This window comes from Lygodium microphyllum, chromosome 2, assembly GCF_053477565.2.
Source record: "Lygodium microphyllum isolate KBCC chromosome 2, Lygodium_microphyllum_v1.1.10, whole genome shotgun sequence".
Classification (NCBI taxonomy): domain Eukaryota; kingdom Viridiplantae; phylum Streptophyta; class Polypodiopsida; order Schizaeales; family Lygodiaceae; genus Lygodium; species Lygodium microphyllum.
The window spans coordinates 49,679,421-49,703,973 of record NC_141136.1 but is presented as its reverse complement, the minus strand read 5'-3'; the positions used below and the strand labels follow the sequence as shown (position 1 = coordinate 49,703,973).

The 24,553-nt window shown below is 42.9% G+C and overlaps 1 protein-coding gene across 2 annotated transcripts in view; it reads left to right on the top strand.

The window, feature by feature from the left end:
• Nucleotides 1-24,337, top strand: part of LOC148039710 (uncharacterized) — a 38,564-nt gene extending 14,227 nt beyond the window's left edge. The window contains exons 2-6 of one of the 2 annotated variants that reach the window (XM_087693234.1): nt 16,767-16,992; nt 17,144-17,406; nt 23,716-23,803; nt 23,903-23,969; nt 24,057-24,337. In XM_087693234.1, coding sequence (XP_087549360.1) covers nt 16,988-16,992; nt 17,144-17,406; nt 23,716-23,803; nt 23,903-23,969; nt 24,057-24,128 — 495 coding nt within the window. In that variant the 5' untranslated portion in view covers nt 16,767-16,987 and the 3' untranslated portion in view covers nt 24,129-24,337. Of the gene's footprint in view, nt 1-16,766; nt 16,993-17,138; nt 17,407-23,715; nt 23,804-23,902; nt 23,970-24,056 lie in introns of both variants that reach the window. The other variant, XM_087693227.1, reaches the window with a different exon arrangement.
• The last annotated feature ends 216 nt before the right edge of the window (nt 24,338-24,553 follow it).

Here is a 24,553-nt window from a genome sequence, read left to right as displayed (position 1 = left end):
TAAAATTTGACACGAATGGCCAAAAGCCCCAAAATTTTGTGCTCAAAAGCGTCAAACACATATCTGCATTTCCTCTGTCATGCATAGGACTGTCCAATTTTGCCAAAATAAAGCAATTTCAGCAAAACCCCCAAATTTCACCAAGTGTTGATGTCCAAATTGCGCGGAATTCAACCTGCATGTACATAAAATGACCAAACGCTGTACAAATTTTACCCAAATTACAAAAGCCCCAAATTGCATGGGGTCCAATGTGCCTCAATGTCGAGAAATTGGGTTAATTTCAGCCCAATTTGTGCATGTACATGAAAAGCCCCAAATGTCAGGGACAAAATGTCACAAATTCCTGCAATTTCTGGGACAAATTTGCTTGTCCTACATTAAATTTCCTAAATTTGGGAAAAGCCCCAAATTTCTGGGCTAAATGTTGAGAAATTTCACTCAGATGAGCGAAATTTCAACAATTTTGGCGAATCTCCTATTCAAATGCGCACAATGTCTGCAATTCCGACGCAGATGCCTCAATTTTTCACGAATAGTGCTCAATCTGGCAAAGCTCTAACTTTCTGGGCCAAAATAGCACAAATTTGATATTTTGTGCTTGCACGCGCGAACCCCGGTTAGAGGAAGGAGTTTGAGATAAAGATTTTTTTGAAAAAAAATGTTTCGAATGACGGGTCCGTTGACCCGTCAGGCCTCCCCGTCGCCCGCTCGCCCGCTGGTCCCGTCATCGTCGTGCGCCCCGTCACGCCTGTCGCAAGTCAAAACGCAGCCTCGTCACGCGACGACTGCTGCCCACTACCCGTCACGTCACGTTCGCCCGATGATGAGTGACCTCACTGCTACCTCAAGGTAGCGTGTCTACTGTTCCGCCACATTCGCCCGATGACAAGTGGCCTTGGTGCACAGTTGGAGCCTGGCCCTCGCACACTCTCCACAGCTTGTCCGCTTTCTGCAGCTCACGACTGCCTCAGCTTGACTGACGATTGTTTGCAGCACCTTACGCTCTGATACTAGTTTGAAGGAATCGATTTGGCACAGAGATAGAGGTAGACAGACCTTATGCTCTGAGAGAGAGAGAGAGAGAGAGAGAGAGAGAGAGAGAGAGAGAGAGAGAGAGAGAGAGAGAGAGAGAGAGAGAGAGTGTGTGTGTGTGTGCAGAGTAGAGAGTGAACACGTTTTTCGGTACAATGATGAGTGTACCACTTTAGGTTTTAGATAGATATATGTATGAAAGTACAATATGCTAAGAATGTGTTCACACCCGTGCACATATAAAAGGCACGATGGCCCTTTATTCCCAACATCATCATAATGGCTAGTCTTTTGACAATGTTGACAATACTGATTTTTCTTAGGTACATTTTGCCATTCAAGTTTAAGAGTAGATTGTGTGGTTCCTTGGGATTCAATAGCCTTGTTTTGATTTTGATTTTGATTTGAATTTTGTTTGCCCTTGCCTTGTGGCCCTTGTAAGAAGATGCAAACTCATAAAATGTGGGCATCCGACATTCTGAAATCACATGCTGCACAAAATGGAAATATTTTCTTGGTAGCTTGTTAAGAAACAAGGTAATTTGATTGTTTGAGGACTTAGGAGTCCTAGTGGTTGAGAACTCAACGAGGAGATGTCGATACTCAGCCAACTTGACTTTCAAGTCATCCTTGTTTGTGATTTCAAAGTTTTGGACCTCATGATCCAAATTGATGCGGCGGGTACTATTTGGAGTTGTATAGTGGTTAGTTAAGTGTGCCCAACGCTCGAATGCTAAGTCGAAATATTGAAGTTGAGAGTCAAACTTAGGTAATAAGCGCTGCATATGTTTGACAATAGCATGGGTGTTATGAGCCTTCCACAAGCGGACGACCTCGCATGGAATAAGTGTGGGGTCAAGTTGGGGTTCCAACCCTTGCACTAAATCCCATAGTTTTGAGAGTCTAAGACACGTCTTATTAAATTTGACAAAGTGGTGTAGTTTGTGTTAAGAGTCATTTCTCTGCCATGTCAGCAGTGCGACGTGGCAGTTTTGCCATGTGGCAGTCCGATTGCAGTTGGCTGCATTAAATGCATCCGACTTGCCTATTTCGGGCATTTTCTCAGGCATTCTTTTCAGCCTTTTCAAGGTTGAGTTTCCAGCAGATTTCCACACTTGAATTTTGACAGATTTCAGCCTGTGGTGACCGGGATAGCACTCGGGACGGATGGAGATCGAGGTCCTCAAGGTGGAGACATACGTAGATATTTTCTCTGCACCCGTGTATAATTCTGCATCCTTATACAACATTCTTCATTGCAGATTTTCTGCGTTTCACTCTCTCTCTCTCTCTCTCTCTCTTCTCTCTCCGTTCACTCTTTGTCACGGTCATTCACTTCCTCATTGCTTCACTCTGACATGGTATCAGAGCATTGAAGGACTGACCTGGGGTGGACCTATCTGAAGAGGAGTTTTCACCGCGACACAAGGCTACGTTTTTAGCATTCAAGTGCGAGCAGGTGGGCTGCACATTAGAACAAGGCTGAGGTGAGCATGGATGTGCGAGAAAAGAGAAGATTTGTTGAAGATGCTCCTGTTTTTTTGCTATTAGAGAAGGGAGAAGGCTGTGTTTTTGGCCTTCAAGTGCAGATTTTACCTTTTCATTGCCTTCAACGCTGAAGAAGGTTTGGAACGCGGAGACAAGAGTCCTAGCCTGCTGTGTTTTCATAGTCAGAGGGGGTTTCTTTTGCGTTTTTGCAGGCATAGCAGGTGGAGATGTCTACAGAGACTGATGTGGAGTTCCAGGCAATCATGGACAAGAAGGTGCTTGTTTTACCGGCTCTTCCATCAAATCAAAAGCTTGATTACTGCGTTTGACGTATGATAATGTTGGCCATATTGGAGTCTTATGATTTGGCGAAGCTTGTGATGGAGGAGATCAACCGGCCCTTGGTGAGAGATGAGTCCAAACTTTCTTCCAGTGCTCGTGTGGAGTTGACCAAAGCCCAGTTTGAGACAAATTGAATACCAAGATTCGTTCTTTTCTTTTTTTGTCTTGTACAACAGCTGTGATAGCCTATATAGAGCACTTGACGGTGGCTCGGGAGATATGGTTGGAACTTGATCAGATGTACAACTGGATGACCCTTATGAAGAGGGTTTCTTTGGAGGTGCAGATGCAGACCTTGTTCGTGAACAAGTCTTCTTCACTTCGGGAACGCATCAACAAGCTTCGGCAGCTTCAGATGCAGGTTCAAAATGCAAGGAAGCCCATTTTCTCCGAAGACATGGTGATCACTTTATTGTCTTAGTTGCCGCCACGATTCGGTAATTTTTATTCCGCTCTTATTGCTTCAAGGCGGGAGTCGACTCTTCGTTGGGAAGAGTTGGTTTCCATGGTCTTGGTCCAAGAGGAATAATTGAAGGGACAGAATGCTTCCAAATCGGAGGCATTGATTGGTCAAGCCTCTTAGAAGAAGGGGAAGGACCAAATGAAGGAGGACAACAAATCCAAGAAGGACAAAGAGAAAGAATCAATATGCCATATTTGTGGTAAGACCGGCCATTGGAAGAAGGATTGCCCCGACAAGGACAAGAAGGACACTAAGAAGAAGAACGCGAAGGATTGTGGAGCTGTGACTGTAACCTCATCAACTGCTTTTCTACACTTAGCGATCATTGAGGACTCTACACCGAAGACTTCTGATGCTGCGATGACAGTTCCCTAGGCTTGAGAGTGGCTTGTGGACAGTGGTGCCCTACGGCGCATGACTCCTTCGACAGTAGGTGTTGCCCATTTGCGACCATCACGTGGGTAGATTCCCATAGGAGAAAGCTCTTTTGTGTCTATTGCTGCATGGGGGGAGATGCAGTTGATTCCAGGTGGACGTGGTGGTACCCACACTTCCGAGGTGTTGCATGTGCACGGTTTAGGGTATCATTTGCTTTCGCTCCATAAGATTTATTCTTTTGGTTTCTTGGTGGAGTTTGACAGTGATGCTGTTCGAGTTCTTGATTGTCGATCAAGGAAGGTTCTCTCTTCAGGGTATGAGGAGAATGGCATCTACAAATTGAAGTTTTCTTTCGCTCTTACCTCTCTTCATTTTACCTCTCAAACACAATCTGAGCTATGGCATGCTCGGTTTGGTCACCTGAACTATGAGTATCTTCGGAAGGCGTTACGAGGATCGCTTGTTCGAGGTTTGTCGGACATAGTGGCGAGTCAGCAGCCATGCGTCTTCTGCATTCGTGGGAAGTAGCATAGGGATGCTATTCCCAACAAAGCTTCGAGGCGGTCTACTTCACCTATGATGCTTGTATCTATGGATCTTTGTGGCCTGATGAGGAATGAGTCTTTGAAGGGGAGCTTGTACTTCATGTTGATCGCAGATGACTACAACAGGATGACATGGGTCTACTTCTTGATGCTGAAGTCGGAGGCTTTCTTCCACTTCAAGGATTGGCTTCTCTTCGAGGAGAACCGATTGGGCCGGAGATTGAAGGCCTTTGGATCAGACAAGGGTGGTGAATTTGTTTCTAATGAGTTTGCTCGTTTTTGTGTAGATAGGGGCATTCATTAAGAGTTTGCTAATACCAGCACTTCTCAAGGGAATGGCATTTTGGAGCGGAAGAACCGAAGTGTGATCGAGATGGCACGCACCATAATGGAGCACCGATAGACATAGTTTTTGTGGCCCAAGGCAGTGGCTACAGTAGTCCACATCCTGAATCAATCTCCCACTTCGGCCGTTGACAAGATGACACCTTTTGAGGCTTATTTTGGAACTAAGCTTGATGTCTCTTATTTCAGGATCTTTGGGTGTGACGCCTATGTGCACATTCCGAAGACATAGCGTGACAAGTTTGAGGCGGCTTCCTGACGATAGGTCTTTGTTGGCTACAACTCCCAGTCCCAAGGTTATCGCTTGTATGATTTTGTAAAGTGGGATGTCTATACGAGCCGAGATGTGCGGTTCGTGGAAGTTAGGGGAGAGTTGGGCTCCCGAGATAGTTCCTTTGGAGCTAGAGCCGCTTGATGGAGATTCTTCTTCAGATTCCGAGTCTTTCTTCCACCGGCCACCCCAGTGGAGATCCCGCCGGTGGATGTACCCAAGTCTTTAGTAGATGGAGAGCGTCGAGGAGAGATCCGGCCTTCTTCTCATTGGGCTCGTGACACACTCCGAGATTCAGGGATTGAGGGGGTCCCTGAGAAGTGGGAACCGCAGGATGGACCGCGGAGGTCACGGCGGCACCAGGCACATACTATGGAGCTTGTTTGCTCTAACTACTGTTTGATGTCCCGTGAAGGAGGCTTTACAGTCTGATCATTGGCGGAAGGTGATGAAAGTCGAGTTGGAAGCTAGAGTGGAATGACACTTGGTTCCTTGTGCCTCGTCCCTCTCATAAGAAGGTGATTGGTGTCAAATGGGTCTTCAAGACCAGATACCATAGTGATGGCTCTTTGAACAAGCACAAGGCTTGTCGGTTAGAATTTGCCGATTCTATGGGCAGCGCCCAATGTAATTTGTGTGGTGTGGACACTTATTAAAGTGTCAATGTAAGGTGTGTACACCTAGTGCCTTAGAAACTTCAAGTAGTGACACTAGGCTCTAGAGTAAAATAAACCTAACTCTAGTTAGTTGGTGAAAGACTGTTTAGGTCAACCCTTGACCGAAACATAAGTCGTACTTTCACTCTATCTTTCATTCTAGCAAGTACACTCTACTCTTTTTGCTTCAGGGCACTCTCTTGCTGTCATTGTCTCTCCCCTCTCTCTCCATAGCTGGCTGCCATTTTCCAACATTTGGTATCAGAGCAGCTCGTACGCGCGCATTCCGTTCAGCCACGGTCAGCCGGTGCCATCCCGCCCAAGGTCCTACTGCTGCCAGCTTGGTTCTCAGCTCGAGGAAGACTTTTCAGCTGCTGTGAGGTGCTACTGAAGTGGAGGAGGAGCTGTAGCTGAGCCATCTCTTGTCTACTCCAGATCTGCCCAGTTCAGCCATTAGCTCCAAATCTGTCCATTTGCTTCAGATCTGTCTAGCTCAATCATCTGCTCTAGATCCACTGTTTTCAGCCTGTGTGCAGCCCTGCATGCACGCAGCCCGAGGAGCTGCTGTTTTGGAAGAGTTGCTTCTGTTTTCAGCTCTGCTTGCCGATTTCTGCAAACCCTGAAAAGTGCAAAAACCCTAATTTTTGGATTTGGGGTTTTCTCGAAATTTTTGGAATTTCCAGTCTATTTCAGCCATCTCTTCTCGAATCTCAGCTCATGCTACCCAAAAAATTGGGGCTTTTGCTAATTTTTTCTTTCAGAGCTCTAGAAATGTAAGGGGTTGCCGCTCCCCCCTCAAAGACAACATCAAAGAGGTATGGAAACCAAGATGACTTTAGAAGAGAGTTCAATGTGATGTTTACCAATTTAGCATCTTGAATGACCTCATCAACATTGAGTAGTTGCTCATGGAAATCCTGTATGTGAGTAAGGCGCTCTGTCATGCTATCACCTTCATTCATGGTCACATTGGCCAACTCTCTGCGGAGATAGGATATCCTAGCCTCATTGCGTACTGCAAACATACACTCAAGTACATCCCATGCTGATTTTGAGATCTTACAAGACCGAATGTGAGGAATAATTGCCCTTTTCACTGACAAGGCATTTCGCTGACAAGGCAATCAAAGAAAGTGCATGTGCATCTTTTGAGTCCCATTTCCTATGATCCTCAGTAGAAGGGAGAGAAGGGGCAGCAGCAGTAGCAGCACCAATACCACCAGCACCAGCACCACTAGTACCAACAACTTGTCCTCGAGCGTTACGCTGAGGTGTCTAAGGTGCAAGACCTCCTGGTCACTACAAATCACTTGTAACATAGTTCCACATGTCCTTCGCCACAAGAAGGTTACGAACCATAAAACTCCACAATGGATAGTTTGAGCCATCAAGTTTGTCCTCCTGAGTGAGGACACCAAGGATGTTGCTCTAATCATTATTCCCTTGACGTGCCATGCTGTCAATGATAGAAAAAAATCTGCAGCCAAATACTTCAATGCTGAAGTATAGAGTATACTCCTTAGAGTACCAAAATCCCCCACAAGATTAAGAAACAAGTACCAAACTGTCACTCAAATACCAAAGTGTGCACAATGCCACCCAAATCAGCACTCAGCCACTAAATTACAACACTATGCTGTTGTACCACACCCGCCTCGAAATGTGTGTCCACAAAAGTACAAAATACAGCAACTTAATGCTGATTCTTACCAAAATTTACGGAAAATTTTCAAACTTCTCTGTCCAATCTGATTGTAACAGCAATTAAATGTTGATGTACTGCTTGTTGCTTGCTTTGGAGTGTGTGTTGGGCAAAAGCCCTAAATTTCTTTCTAAAATTTCAAAGAAATTGAAGAACTTTGTACCTGAAAGCTGAAATTTCTGTAGAAATGTCGCCTCAGGAAGCATGTCAACAAAGAACAGCAACTGAAATCTGCCTCGTGATGCGTGTTGAATCCAAAAAACTGAACAGCCCCAAATTTTCTTGAGCCAATCTGCCTCTGATGTGTGCTGAATCCAAAAAACTGAACAGCCCCAAATTTTCTTGAGCCAATGTGGAAGCAATTGCACAATGTCTATGAGTTTGGAAACAATTTGCACAAAGGGCCTCCAATCGGGCAAAAGCCCCAAATTTTTGGTGGGAATGTCCAAGAAATTGAGAAATTTCTTCGAATTGGTTGTCAATTGGAAGGTCTCTTGCTGCAAGAGGAACAGACTTGGAAGAATGTGGCATTGCGTTCAGGTGATGTGGCTATGCTTTCCAAGTTCAAAGGCAAAGGAAAAGTCAAGCAAAATGTAAAAAATCAGCAAAAGGGTGATGCTGGACAGCCATCAAATAAGGTTGTCCAAGACACAGAAAAGACTAAAAAGAAGGGAAAATGCCATTATTGCAAGAAGCCCGGTCACTATATCGATGAATGCAGAAAGAGATTGGCCAAAGAGAAGAAAAAGAACTCTGGTTTGGCTTGTCCAAGAAACATCAGCCAACAAATCTATTGAAGATGATACTTCAGTCAACTTTGTAGAGGAGGACTATACATTTCTCACATGTAGTTATGATTCTTCAATGGCTGATTCAACAATTAATGTTGCTGAAAGGCAGCAAACATGGTATTTTGACAGTGGGGCATCAAAGCACATCACTTTCAGGAAGTGTTTGTTTGTCTCTTTGCATTCAACCCCTGCTGGGAAGCGTGTTACATGTGCGAACAACAACAATTATGATGTATGTGGCATTGGGACAGTCACTATTATTGCTGCAGATGGTTGTGATTTCATGCTTCTAGATGTCTTCTTTGTACTTGGCATTACAAAGAACTTATTGTCTATTTCTGCTTTTAATAAGCATGGCTTTCAGGTCATCTTTGAAGATGACAAATGCATTGTTAGAGATAGAGAGATGGATTATGCACTTAGGCTGTCCGGCACCTTGCATAAGGGTCTATTTTTGTTGGATACATATGACAGATAGTCTCATGATGCTTTAGCAGTCACTACTCTTTCGCCCGCTATGCAAAATGTGGAGCTATGACATGCCTGCTATGGACACGTGAGCTTTGGGAGTTTGATGACCCTTCAGAGGTGTCATATGGTAGATACATTGCCTCCACTGGAGACTCCACCTCCTCATGCATGTGAGGGATGTATTTTGGGCAAGATGCATAGGTTTGCCTTCAAAAAGGATGGTGCAGTGCGTGTTGTACGTAAAATGTAGCTTATTCACTTTGATGTTTGTGGTCCCATGAGGACACCTGCACTTGGAGGTCATCAGTACTTTGTTACATTTATTGATGACTACTCTCGGTATACATGGGTGTATGGGCTGAAGGCAAAATCCGATGTGTTCATGCATTTCAAACATCTTGTTGCAAAGCTTGAAGCTGAAACTGACTTAAAAGTGCAGACACTTTGCACAAATAGAGGGGGGGAGTACATGTCCGTGCTTTTGAGACATTTGCTTTATCATGGCATTACGCATCGAACCAATGTTAAAATGACTCCTCAGCAAAGTGGTGTTGCTGAAAGGAAGAATGAGACTCTTATGACTCATTGTATGCTAAAAAGCAAGGGGCTACCTTATAAATTTTGGCTAGAAGGCGTTCAGTGTGCAAAGCATGTGTTGAATCATGCACCCACTAAGGCACTGAAGACGATCACACTGTTCGAAGCTTGGCATGGCAAGAAACCCAAAGTAGACTACTTTCGGGTGTTTGATTGCATAGCCTATGCACATATTCCGAAAGAGCTTCGTGGGAAGCTTGATGACAAGGTTGTAAAATGCATATTTATTGGCTACAATTCGGAGAGCAAGGGCTATCGCTGATATGACCCACGCACGAAGAAAGTCTTTGTCAGTAGGGATGTCCTATTTGCTGAAAATGCTGCATTTTCACATGATCAGTTTCAAATGCCAGCAACCCATGACATTGGGCACCATATGCTCCCGAATAGCAGGGTATCAATGATGGTTTGCCACATGCAGTGGAAGAAGTAGTACAGCATGAAAGGGCTGCTGTAAATGCAGCCAAAACAGTCCCAAGATGGTTGCTACAGACTCTCCAGGAGAGTGAAATGGATGCTCCTATACCTCAACGCACTAGAAAGGCTGCCAGAAATGTAGCAAATGATGCAGGGGGGGCACATTTGATTGATTCTACGGAAGTAGATGATTGTGATGAGCATGTATTTACGAGCTCACTATTGGACGATGATGAGCCTACTTCCTTGGACGAATTTGAGCAATATGTACATTGGATGTAGGCCATGCAGGATGAGTTAGACTCTATTGCCACTAACTCTACATGGGATCTTGTGGATTTACCACCTGGCAAGGCTGATGGTACAATTGACAGGTACAAAGCACGGTTGGTAGCAAAGGGCTATGCATAAAAGAAGGGCATAGATTATGAAGAAACTTTTGCTCCTACATCTCGTATGAGTACGGTGAGATGTGCGATTGCTATGGCTGCAAATTATGGCTGGAAAGTACATCAGTTGGACATTAAGACAACATTCTTGAATGGGGATTTGCATGAGGATGTTTATGTGCCACAACCTCCAGGGTTTGTGGTTAAAGGGAAAGAGCACATGGTATGCAAGCTGCATAAAGCTCTTTATGGTCTCAATAGGCTCCTCGTGCATGGTACTCCAAAATTGATGCTTATTTGGTTAGCAAAGGGTTAAAAAATAGTCCAACTGCTCCCACTCTATACACTAAGAATGAGGGGGGGGGGGGGGACTTGTTGATGATCATTCTTTATGTAGATGACATGCTGCTCACTGGATCTACAGAAGAAAAAATTGCAGATTTTAAGGCTGAATTCAAACATGCATTTGCTATGTCAGATTTGGGCTGCCTACACTATTATTTGGGGATTCAATTCACCCAAAATCAGCATGGTATCATCATGCCACAGTCACTATATGTGGATAAGTTGTTACATAGGTTTAGTATGCAAGATTGCAAACCTATGTGCACTCCTATGGAGCCAGGCTTAAAGCTGTCTATGCATGATGGTGAAGAGATGTCTGATGTTGCAATTTACAGCCAGGTTGTTGGCTGTCTTATTTATCTTTGCAACACATGCCCTAACATTCAGTATGCAGTATCTCAGGTGAGCAGGTATATGCATAGCCCACGGACCATACATTGGCAAGCTGTTAAGTGGATCTTCAGATATTTGCAAGGTACTCAGTCACATTCATTACACTGTTTCTTTCTAGGCCATTCATGCATTTCATGGCTAAGCTAGAAACAACCTACAATGGCTACCTCATCTTGTGAGGCTGAGTACAGGGCAGCCTTCACAGCAACAGTGGAATGTGTATGGTTGCGCAGATTGTTGGCTGATCTACATTTACCATTGGAGGGTGTTGCACCCATTCTTTTGGATAGTCAGAGTGCTATTGCAGTAGCATGAAATCCTATGTTTCATGCTCGCACGAAACACAGAGGTGCATTACCATTATGTCAAAGAGAGATGCTATGCAGGAATTGATCATCCTTGTACTTCATCACATTGGCACTGCAAGGGGGTGTTAGAATTTGCCGATTCTATGGGCAACGCCCAATGTAATTTGTGTGGTGTGGACGCTTATTAAAGTGTCAATGTAAGGTGTGTACACCTAGTGTCTTAGAAACTTAAAGTAGTGACTCTAGGCTCTAGAGTAAAATAAACCTAACTCTAGTTAGTTGGTGGAAGGCTGGTTAGGTCAACCATTGACCTAAACATAAGTTGATGGAAGGCTATTTAGGTCAACCCTTGACCTAAACATAAGCTGTACTTTCACTCTATCTTTCATTCTAGCAAGTACACTCTACTTTTTTTGCTTCAGCTCACTGTCTTACTTTCATTGTCTCTCCTCTCTCCATAGCTCGCTGCCATTTTCCAACATCACCTTGTTGATAAAGGTTTTGGCCAGCGCCCAGGTGTTGACTTCCATGATACTTTTGCCCCTACAACTTGTATGGCGACTATTCATGCTCTTCTTGCCTTGGCTGGTCATAGGAGATGGCTTGTTTTTCAATTGGATGTCAAGTTGGCCTTCTTGAATAGTGATTTGAAGGAGGAGATCTATGTAGAGCAGCCTCGTGGTTTTGTTTCTCAGATGGGCAGGTTCATAGGTTAAAGAAGGCCTTGTATGGCCTAAAATAGGCTCTGCGTGCTTGGAACGAGAAGATTGACTCATTTCTCCAGGCCAAGTTGGGATATCGGCATTCTAGGGCCAATCCACAGCTTTATGTGCACACTTCCGAGGGAGGTCCTGTGTTGTTTGTTTTGTATGTTGATGACGTGATTATTGCAAGTGCTCATAGCGAGAAGGTTGAAGAGACGAAGGCAGCCCTACAGTAGAAGTTCGAGCGATGGATTTAGGACTTCTCCATTTCTTTTTGGGCCATGAGATTTATCAGTCTCAGAGGGGGATTTTCATCTCTTAGTAGAGATATGTACTGGAGCTCTTGGTGACTTTTGAGATGGAGGATTGTCGGTCCATTTCTACTCCTATGGATCCTAACTGGAAGGCCACTTCACACGTAGATGCTCCTCTGGTAGATGCTACTCGCTACCGTCAGCTGATTGGTTCATTGATTTGGCTTCTCAACACACGAGTTGATCTATGTTTTGCTGTAGGTCTCTTGGCTGGGTTCATGAGTGCACCTCAGCAGGTACATTGGCAGGCTGCTCAGAGGATACTACGGTATCTGAGGGGGACCTCTGACTTAGGGATTCATTATCCAGCAAGTACAGGTGCTTCTGATCTTGTTCTTTGCAGGTTGGAGTGATTTAGATTGAGTTGGCGATGTGGATCAACAGTGGTCTACTACAGGTTATTGTTTTACCTTGGGTGTTGGTGCTATCTCTTGGAGTAGCAAGAAGCAGCCCACAGTAGCCCTATCTTCAACTGAGGTAGAGTATCGGGTTGTGTCTTCTACTACATGTGAGGCTATGTGGCTTTGGCGGTTGTTGGAGGAGCGTGGCTACCCTTTGACTCGTCCTACTAGCTTGTAGTGCAACAATGAGAGTTGCATTGCCTTGGCACGGAATCACGTATTCCATGCCCGAAAGAAGCACATAGAGATCTAATATCACTTCATCAAGGAGAAGCTTTTGGATGCGACCATTGATGTAGAGTACTGTAAGACTGAAGACAATCTTGCAGATTTGTTTACGAAGGCACTTCCCTAGGCTTTACTTCATCAACATTCCATATTCCTACATTTGTTGCCTTGTCCAGGATTTGAGAGGGGGTGTTAAGAGTCATTTCCCTGCTACGTTAGCAGTGCCGCGTGGCAGTTTTGCCATGTGGCAGCAGTCGGACTGTCCGACTGCACTCAGCTGCATTAAATGCAGCCGACCTGCCTATTTCGGGCATTTTCTCAAGCATTCTTTTCAACCTTTTTAAGGCTGAGTTTCCAGCAGATTTTCACACTTGTATTTTGACAGATTTCAGTGTGTTGGTGACGGAGACAACACTCGGGGCTGACGAAGATCGAGGTCCTCAAGGCAGAGACATATGTAGATATTCTCTTTGCACTCGTGTATAATTCTGCATCCTTATACAACACTTCACCGCATATTTTTTGATTTTGACTGTCTCTTTCTCTCTCTTTCTCTTCTCTCTCCGTTCACTCTTTGTCACAGTCATTCGCTTTCGCATTGCTTCACTCTGATAGTTTGACTTGTTGAAACGAGTATAGTCATTAAAAGTATGCTTGGTGGATGAGGAGCTAGAACTGTGAGGTGTATGTGAAGATGGATAGGTGGCCTAGTGTGGAGGATAAGATGGTAGTAGTGATGGTGGATAAGGAGGAGGAGGGGGTAATGGTGGATAGGTAGAAATAGGCTGCTGATGTTCAATGAGTGCCGATTGATGCGAAGGTATCGAAATTGTCATAGTTTCATATGGTATCGTAGGTGAAGGTGGAGGTGGAGATACTGAGACACGATAGCCTTGTCTAAATGTTGGCTGGGGCACAACATAATGATTGGATGGTCGTCTAGGTAATGCCATAGAGGCAAACTGTGGTACAAAACGATCCACATTCGAGTATGTTTAGGATGCTTTCCCAAAGGGGTAACCCAAAAGTGTGTATGGAAGGTGGAGTCTTTGTCATAGATACACCACCCGGAAACGGATATGTAGGGATCCTAAAGGTTTTGCCTAAGTGTGCAGAACCCCTCGGTGTGGTGTGTGGTGGTAAATGTGGTACACTTAAATTTTAATTGAAGCGGAAAGAGATGTGCAATAGAAGATGAGGGAGGGATGGGTGGGAGCCCAAATGGATTAGTGATAGATGTTGTTGCGGGAAACATGGTTGGTTCCTTTTGTCTATTAAATAAATTAGATAAAGATGCATCTTAAAATTGACCATGAGAAATAAAATCATTTGAAGGAAAAGGGAAGGAAGGAATACTTACGAGTTCTTCTTTTAGCTTCTTACTTAGTTTGGAGTTCATAAAGAAATACCTGTCTTTCTCATTACTCAGAAACCATAGGTTATTTTGAAGGGTCCCTTCTTGACAAGTATCTCTTGATCCAACAGAAAATACAGAATCGGTTGGCATAGAATCTAATGTAATAGGGTTCGTACCTAGTATTGGAGAAAAGTACTGTGGAAGTGGAGTGTAATCCAAGCCAGGTTCCACTTTGGTGATGGCTAGTCCGTAGTGGAGATTCCGAAGAACTTGCACCAAATCTAAAGGAGATAACTAGGCTTACCTTCAACCTCTTGTTGAGCCTTGTGCATAAGGATGAGATCATACACAGCAACGGAAATCTGATATGGTCAATGGACTCCATGGTAGTCGGATGGTTCTCTACCCATGTTAGATCGAGTAGTAGCAAGTTGGGAGGCCCGAATTTTGATCGTTTCTGTCTATGTTTGGCTGTGTAGATTGGAGTGGTGATATGAATGCGTTCGAAGTCATTTGACCCTTCTATCGTTCTTACTTTTGTGGATGAGCTTTTCAATCAAAGGCCAAGGTTTCAGAGAGTACCTAGCTTTGATACCATGTGATGAAATGCTTTAAACGGAGAAATCACAAAACTAATTATACAACAAAGCATAAATTGATAACATAGAATATAGTTAGGGTTAGGGTAACTTAGAGATAGTGAACATAATGAATAATGAAGTGAATGACTACTGAATATACAGTGCTCATGCAGCAAACATACTATGTAGTGAATATTGAACCCTTGTACCTCTGGGATCAACAGAGGTTATGAGCTGTAGAGTGTGTCCTACTTTGAAACGGATCCCAAAATGCAGCAAGGAAGTGTCCATGGGCCAAACACCAACAAATGCAGCCAGAGAGGTTGGATTTGATGCTGACAAGTAGTGAGGAGAGAGAAAGACAAAAAACGCGGGTACTTGAGGAGGGAGAAAAATGGGCAATAGGTGAAGGAAATAGACGATGACTGTGTAGAAAGTGTAGGCGACTGTTGGAGAAGAGAGAAATCAGCAAACGTGAGAACAAGATGATGGTGATAGTGTTTGGCTTATGGTGATAGCTTAGATGATGACGTCAGCAACAAACACAAGCTTCAGACACTAGGCAACAAGTTTAGGATGCATGCCATAGCTCCAAGATGCAAATGACAACTCTAGGATGCAAGCGACAGCTCTAGGCTGCAAGCGATAGCGCACAGGTGGAGATGAAGGTTGGAATCAGGCGCAAGATGGTAGCAAACAAAAATGGGAAGCTTTGACATGATTCATGATGTCCTCTGTGAGCGGGGTAGTAGAGATACGGCTCTTGAAACATGCAAAAATGAGATTGAGGGAGAGTGGTGGGCTACATGCCTACTAAAGTTTGGGGCACCCGATTTAGGGTTTGGAATTTGGGACACAATAACTCTGTAGGATTGCGTTTCTTTTTAAAATAATAAGGTTTCTTCATTAGTTAAGCGTGTTTTGGGGCTGTTTAAGTCGAGCAAATGCATTTTTAGTTCAACATGCCCTATTTTGCATTCCCCTTTGGACAACATTGTTTTTTGTGATTTGGGAGCTCATGGCAGCATATCTTTAGATTAAATTCAACATGAGTCGGATCAATTGCCCCATGGTGTCCATTAAAAGGGACCAAGGGTCAGACCACTTTCATCCCATCATTGTCATTTTTCGTCGCTAGTATGGCTTAGGTTTCAGTTCCCCTGCCTTCATGCTCAGCATCATCCCTGTTGTCAGTGCATTTGCCATTCAGACCAGGAGATAAGCACTGAAGTTTGTTGTTTAGGTGACCTCATTTGCCGCTCGGTGAACATCCTGCTGCTTCAATGCTGCTGATCCTACTGCAGACACAGCGTCTGTAGCAGTCTGCTTACTCTTGACAATGCTTGACACTGCCTTGAACCTTTTTGTTGCTGCTGCAGTGATAAATGCTGCCTCCTTGACCTATCTTGCATCAAGGCACAGTGGCTACTGTGATCATTTGCAGTCCAGAATGCACATGCGGATCAGGCTACAGCAAGTTTTCGATTAGTTTGTCTGCATTAATGGAAAATGCCAATGAAAGGGTGACAAGGTAGGCAGCATGCTTCAATAACTGTGAATTGGGTGTGAGAAAAGGGTTAAATAATGCAAAGGATGAAAGGAGAATAGTATGCTGTAGTGAACATGGGAGCTAGGGAGTGTAGAATGTTTTGACTTTTGGTGATTGGAATTCTGCTAAATACATCAGTCAAGGCTGTTCCTCTATTTTGGTGATTGTAGTTCTGCTAAATACATCAGGTTGTGAAGGCTGTTTCTTGTTACTCCTTTTTCCCTATTTGTGTGTGTGCATGTGTGTGGTGCATGTGTCTTGCTACATCAATTATGAATTTGCAGGTAAATGTGATATATAGGTCTCAGTCTCAATATTTCATCTTGATATTTTGTCATGGAAGCATTTCGCCCATGTGCATCTTGCTTCATTGATTCCGGAGTTGCAGGTTCTTAATATAACAATTAGTGGCATGCTTTACATGTGGTATCAGTCTCAGATTTCATCTTGATTTTGTTATGGAAGCATTTGAATCACACACCAGTGTCTTGCTTCATCAATTCTGGAATTGTAGGTAAATATGCTGACAATAACAATTAGTAGCATGTTTTACATGTGGTGTATTCGCATTCCATTTTTCTTTTTGTTATTGAAGCATTTCTGTCTTCAATTGGGTTCTTGTTACATAATTTGTGACTGCATAACTTGTATATTATGACCAACAGTACTAATCCTTGATGATTTTTTATGTTTCAGCCTTTTTCGGAGCTTCTTTTGGAATTTGGTTTATCAGAGTGTCTGCAAATACTGGAATGATAAAGTCTATGCTTGTGATGTGGGCATGTGAACTGAAGGCTATTTGACAAAGAAACTGCTGCAAAATAGCGTCAATAGGTCAAGAAGATTCAGGGCCCGAAAGTGGCTTCATATGTGCCATTTTTGGGTTTCTTAGTTTGGTCATTGATCGACTTGCATGCATGGGGTGGGTTTTTCCCTGAACCTGTCACTAGTTCTTATATGCTTTTGCTTCAAACACTGGGTTTTACTTTCCTAATGATTGTCCATGCAATAAGTTAGTTCTTTTCCTTCTTAAATTGAGTCAATGCTCATTTATTGGGCTTTTAACAGAACAGTGGTTGTCTTGGAGGCTGTTCAAAAAGTTCAACTGAAGTCGTAATAGAAAGGTCATCAAGAAAATACAGCTCAAGAAGGGAGTTACAGGGTCATAGTAATTCACACAGGGACTGGTGGGCTAGTAGCTCTGATGAGATGGAAAATAATGCGGCAAACTCCAGGTCATCTCAGCCAAGTGCTTCGCCGTTAAGTGGCGCTGGCCATAATCAAGAAAGTAGAGTAGCTACCAATAATGCAAATGGAACAGTGTTTGTAAATCATGGTGAGTTACCACTCTTAAAATGCCAACATGTTTACTGTCACATTGCTAGACCAATGTTGAACTGTAATTCTATTTGCTAATCTTAAGTGGGAGTTTCTTGTGCTTGGGTGGCCATTTGTCATTTTGAGATTGTTACATAAGATTTCTTTTGGAGTGTCTTTAATGTGGGTATGCAATTCCTTGTGGACGGTAGACAATTGTTGATCTACATCTGTACCAGCGGGATTCGTCACCTAGTGATTTAGATGGTCATCCATTCTTAGGTGTTGACCATAGGTGGCAAAGAATGAGAGGTATCTAGTGGAGACGTAGGAGGAATTATTATAGGTAAACTTGGGAAGAAATAATAGGTCCATCCAATCATCCTAATAATAGTTGACTATGCATTGAAGATACTTCTCTAGTACTTGATTTACCCTTCTTGTTTATCCATCACTTTGTGGGTGATTGGTGGAAGAGAGATTGACTTGCACTTCCAAGAGTTTGAAAAGGTTTTTACAAAAGCTGAACATAAACTGTGGGTCTTAATCACATGTAAGATTAGGTAATCCACGGTGCTGATATATATATTCTAGGAAGAGTTTTGCTGCACCTGTGAGAGTGCACAACCGAAAAGAAAGCAAACGTAGAGTGAATAGAGAAGGAGACTGAATAAAATACAAGAGAAAAAAGGAAGAAGCTGAGTGATGGCTGAAAGATACAAGGTTGCAACAGTCTGTCTGAAGACACAGCACAGAGCGTCAGTATTGATGTCGAATGCTAGTAGGGGATGAGAGAATAATGTGGAGGACTAGCTAATTAGATGGATGAATGATTGAGGAGGTAGGCTACCTATAAATAGGCAAAATGAGGCCATAGCTGGTACATAAATGGCCAGGCCCAAAATGTGGATGTTGAGGTCAGCTTGCCCAATCGATCAAAGTGGTCCTAGTGCCCAAAACATAATGCATTGATGTACCCTCCATCTAAAGTGTCTAAAACACACAAAATAATAGACAATCATGATATGAGAGCTCCTAACATTCTTGCCTCAGATTGAGGCTCACAAGCAAGAGATGATCGTACAAGTCACACGTTTGTTAACATCCCCTCTTAGGTCTTGGATGTGGGGGAAGGCCAAAGGTGTAAGAATCAATTGGCTATGGAGGAGAGAGAAATGAGAGACAACAGACGGTCGATAGTGTGAGCTGAAGAGAGTGTATTAGGTCAAGAGTTAACGACACAATGAATGTATAAAGTACAACTAAGGTTTAAGGTTGACCTAGTCAACCTTCCACACCCTAACCGGAGTTCAATGAACTTAACTGGAAGGCTTAGTGTTAACACATTTAAAGTCCTAAGACACACCACACTGCCACTTTAATAAGCGTCCACACCCACATAAATATTGGGCACTGCTTAGAATTGGCAAATTCTAACACCCCCCTATAGTGTCGATGTGATGAAGTACAAGGATCATCGATCACCAAAGGGTAATAAGTTCAAGGACTTGTGGAAAGCCGCAAACTTCTCATGTGGTAAAGCCTTGGTGAAAATATCTATATATAACATTTTCCTATGTGGGAACATACATCAAATTGATCTCTCTTGCATAAGATCTCTCTCTAACATAATGGTAGTGAATCTCAATGTGTTTCGTGTGAGCATGAAACACATGATTTTGTGCTACTGCAATAGCACTTTGATTGTTTGAGAGAGAAGGTATTATTGCTCTCTTGACTGATAGAGCAATCAAGGACAAGGCCTGTGTATTTTTGGAGTCTCATTTTCTTTGTTCTCTTGTAGGAGTAATGTGGGCAGTAGTAGGGAAATGTTGCTGTCCTCTAGCCCCTCTTTGAGGTGTTTGAGGAGCAAACCCTCTTGGCCTAGCTGAATCACGGGTCACAAAATCCCAAATACCCTTAGCAACCAGCAGATTGTGCACCATGAAACTCCAGAAGGAGTAATTGGTGCCATCCAATTTGTTCTCTTGCGTAAGGACAGCCTAAATGTTGGCATGATCACTATGACCTTGTTGAGTCATTGCTGCAATAAAATACACAAAATCTGCAACCAAACACTTTCATACTGAAGTGCAAAATGTACTCACATGAGCAACAAAATCCCAACATGGGATAGATTATGCAATCACAAAACTAAAAAAAATTGTCTCAAAGAAAAATCTGCCTTAAATGCATCGAAAAGCATGCCAAATTTGCACAAAATAGCGATACACTGCTGTATCTTGGAATGCGATCCCCAAAAAAGTCAATTTCAGCAATTTAATGTTGTGAATCCCCAAAATTTCACCAAATTTTGTTTCCAATCTGTATCTTGTATCAAATAGCAAATGAACGCTGTACCTACACCTGTTTTCTGCCTCAGATGCGTAAAACGCAAAAGCCCCAAATTTATTTTTAAGTAATTTCAAGAAATGCAATAGATTTTATACTTACAGCCTTATAATTCGATGAAATGTTGCCTCGGGATGCAAGTTCACAACAACCAGCAACTTTAATGCACCTTTGATGCTTGTTGAGCCAAAAATCACAAAAGCCTCAAATTTCTTGTGAAAATGTGGAGGAAATTGCTCAATGTTGGTGATTTTGGTGTAGATATGTGGATTGGAGCCTCAAATCGAGCAAATGCCCAACATTTTTGGGTCCTTTCTCCTCCTTAGGATGGTGTCGGGCGGTTAAGGCACGCGACAAGCTATCGAATGCAAGGCAAAGTTGTCAAAGGTGGTGACTGATTGAACAAGATGGCTAAGAGTGGCGCAATTGGTGTAGGTGACCCTCGACAGACCGATGGCATGTATTGCACTGGGTGGTTGTGGGGAAGATGTTGGCGGTGTTGGAGTGGGCAGAAGGCGGTGTTGGAGGCGTTGCAAGGGTAGCGCAGGCAGCCAGAATGGGTAGAGATGGCGGCAGTTGGAGTTGCACTTGGCAGTTGTGGGCGGTTGAGGTGAAGTTGCTATTGAAGTAGTGCAGGCAGTGGAAAATGGTAGGTGTTGGGTGGCACTGTGGATAGGGTTGGCAAAATTGACGGTTGCCTGGCTAGTAGCGGCGCATCTATGGTGTTGCACTAGCTAGTTGCACTGGCGGGGTTGGATAGGGCAGCTTCTCCTCCTCATTCATGAGAGTTGGCGGAGTAGGTTGAGTCGAGTTGGTGGCAATAAGGACCTCGAGTAGGTGGCACCTATTGATGGTGACCAGATGGTCCCTCCACGTATGTGACTTTGATACCAAATGTGAGAATTAGTTGGCTATGGAGAAGAGAGAGAAATGAGAGGTAGTAGATAGTAGACAGTGTGAGTTGAAGAGAATGTATTAGGTCAACAATTAATGACACAATGAAAGTACAAGGTACAACCAACCTTCCACACCAATTTGAATTAAGTTAACTCTAGAGCCTAGCGTCACTATATTTAAAGTTCTAAGACACACCACACTTTGACACTTTAATAAGTATTTGCATCACATAAATTACAATGGGCACTACCCAGATCTGGCAAATTACAAAAAGAGATGGAACGGATCTGATACTAATAGGAGGAGTGCCATTGTTGATGAAGTCCGTTGATAGAGAATGCTAGCCAAGGAGCAAAACGCCAAAATTGATGCCTTCTTACTCAGCTAAGGGTTCATTAACAACCCATCAGAGTCTACTGTTTACGTATGCAAAGACTAGGGATCCTTGTTGGTCATTTGTCTTTATGTGGATTATCTTTTGCTCACAGGGACACATGTTGATCAGATTTCAGCATGTAAGGAAAATTTGCAATAAACTTTTGAAATGTTGGATTTGGGGCCTTTGCATTACTATTTGGGCATTCAATTTTTTCATGATACTAGAGGCATTGGATTGTCACAGTCTAGATATACTGGTAAACTCCTTGAGAGATTTTGCTTTCCGGTTTGCAAGCTAGTAAGTACACCAATGGAGATTGGTTTTAAGCTGTCTTTGCATGATGATAGTAACATGTTTGACATTCATACATATGCTCCAACAGTTGGATGTCTCATTTATTATGCAACACAAGGCTAGATATTCATCTTGCAGTTTCAGCCTTGAGCAGATATATGCACAACCCACATATGTCACATTGGCAAGCTGTGAATCGTGTTTTTCATTACTTGCAAGGCACTAGGACTCTTGGATTGCTTTATGCCAAGGAGGGGCTGTTGCAATTACATGCTTACAATGATTCCGATTGGGCTGGAGATTATGATTCTTGTCATTGTACGAGCGGAAATTGTTTCTTTCTTGGCTACTCTTGTATTTCTTGGCTTAGCAAGAAACAATCTAGTATTGCCACATTGTCTTGTGAAGCTGAATACAAGTCAGCTTTCACTACTACAATTGAATGTGTATGATTGAGACGTTTGTTGGCTGATCTTGAAGTATTTGTCACAGAGCCTACTCCTTTGTTTACTGACAGTCAGAGTATCATTGTAGTGGCACGGAACCCAGTGTTTCATGCATACATGAAACACATAGAGATACATTATTACTTTGTCTGAGAGAGGCTACATGCATAGGATATTAGCCTTGTCTACTATCCTACCAACAACAATGTGGTAGACATCTTCACCAAAGCTCTTCCTCTTGACAAATTTGAAGCATTTCACAATGCTTTAAATTTGATCTCCTTTGGTGGACGATTCTTTATGTTGATCACTTTTCACTCCAGGGGGTTTGTGGGGTTTTACTCATGCCTATGCTCACATAGGAGTGTCGGTGATCTGCAGTAGGGCAGCGGTATACTTTTTACTCTCTGAAAGATAGTTTTTTTCCCCCAATCATATTACTCCTTATTTATGTATTTATGCTACACAACTTGGATACTTATCAAACATTGCACACTTTTGTGTGTGAACGCACCTTAAGGCACTTACACAACCCTAATGTCTAAGGGTTGTACTTTTGTACTTTGTCTTACACACTTTGAATCTAATCAAGTTATGCTGTGTCTACACTCACTCTCTCTACTGTCTACATTCTGTGTGTTGAGCTGATAGCTGCCATGTCTGATTTAACACATCCAGCCTACCATATTATGAGCTTTCCCTAGTTGGCAAGGGAATATTGCCTTTATTGTGGGCCGGGGGTGTTGCTAGGGTCCCTTGGGATCCCTTAGCTAGGGGGTCACTTCCGTGCCCCTTCGATTCCAAAATAGGGGCCCTTGATAACTCTCACAGCCTGTAACTCGATGTAGTGTGCCTTGAGTTGCTACCGGCTTAACTACTCTAACCTAAAGGCTAGACCCACAAAGATCATCTTTTTGCCATCTGGTCACATAGACCTCATTTGATATACTAGTAGGACCCAACTAGTGACTGGGTTCACACATGGCTTCATCTCATAATGGGAGCCTTACAATTTTGAGCATCATGGATCATTGGCGGCGCCTTATGAGGTTGGGGTATATTGGGTATATCTAATAGATATGAGGGCTTAAGAACTAGGGACTGGAGAGTCCCAACTTGACTATTTGAATTGAACATGTGCTTGTCAGGGACAGCCAGTTATCATAAATGCTTGTTGATCCATGTAAAATAGAGTGGTTGCAACTGCAGATATATGCCTATGGCTTCTACAAGCAGTAATGAAAGAGGCTTCTGGATATTTTGTGTTTCACAATAGTGGAGCTTAAAGGGGATTTTAAAGACTAAGGTAATACATGATCAAGCGGAAAAGAAATAGGTTAATGTTTCTCCACTCGTGAGCTCACTTGGAGGCCGCCTTTTCTGTAGTGCTCTTTAGTTCAAGGCAGAGAGGGGTAGTGGGCTTAGTGATGGATTTAATCCTGTAACTATTGACATCTTGTACATCTTTACTTCACTGTGTATTCTGTGCCACTTGTATTGGCAAATGTCTTGGGGCCATGTGCCTCACCCTTTGGTGGGTTGATGCATTTGTGGCCTATTGAAATCAGCCCATGCAGCATCTCTTAATATCTGATTCAATCACAAAAGTTCCTTTGTGCTCATTAGTGTTCAACCATGGGGATGGTTTACTTTCTTGTCTTATTCACATTTCATACCTAAGCCAACCTCTCTGATCGTCCTACAATGTGTAGTTTGTTTAGTTAGTGTTATTGTTGCTAGAGCCCAGGAAAGTTAAACTGGAAATGAACTTCGAGGGTGGAGACAACGAAAGACAATTTCATTGTGGATGGGGAAGTAGGATGGGCTTGGGTGTTTGTGTGGGTGTCACTGTTGTGACTTCAGGTTGTGGGTGTTCTTTGCTAACAACATGCTGTTTCCAAAGTGTGATCATATGATTTGCATAACAAGTAACTATTGCCGTTTTCCCCCCCCATTGCAGCTCTGTTACTTTGGCAAGAGACAAGGAGGGAGTGGGTTGGGAATAGACAAGAGCCACGGGTTCGAGAGGCTCATGATCCAGTCCTTAGGTCGAGTTTGCTGTCATACATGAAGTTTCTTATGCTATGAATACTGTTTGTTTTTTGCTAGATGCTAAATATGGATTTTGAATGTGCAAATTTATGCAGCTGGGCGACTACTTATGATGATCTTCTTGCAACCAGTCGTCCTTTCCCGCGACCTATTCCTCTTACAGTCTGTTTTTGTCTCTTGATGGAATAATATTAAGCAGTTTACAGCTGTTTAAGTAAATGACTGATTTCAATTATTGCAATATTGCAGGAGATGGTTGACTTCCTAGTAGATGTGTGGGACCAAGCCGGACTTTATGATTATGATAACTTGAGAAATTGACCGTTTAACATTGTATGTTGGATCAATGAAAATTGGTTGGTTGGACTGTGGAAGTATCTTCTACAAGTATCGGAGAGAATTCATATTACTGAATTAATGGGAATTGATTGGAAGAGTACAAGCATCTTCTCACTGTTTTGGATACTTGAGATTATTGTTAGGCATATAGATCTTCTTCGGATTATTATTATTATTTTTTGATAAATAAACAGTGTGGGGTGTCAATATCACATCTATAATGCCACTAACAAATTGGTATTGTTTTTTGTTTCATAAACAGCATGTCTAGGAAGTTTTTAGGTTATCATCAAAGCTCCTTACACAGGGGACTTAGGGTCTCTTCTCTTTTGCCTACATAGCTTCTTATCACCCATTTTAAGCGTGCACACACAAATCGATGTATGGTTGTTTGTACCAATTAATAT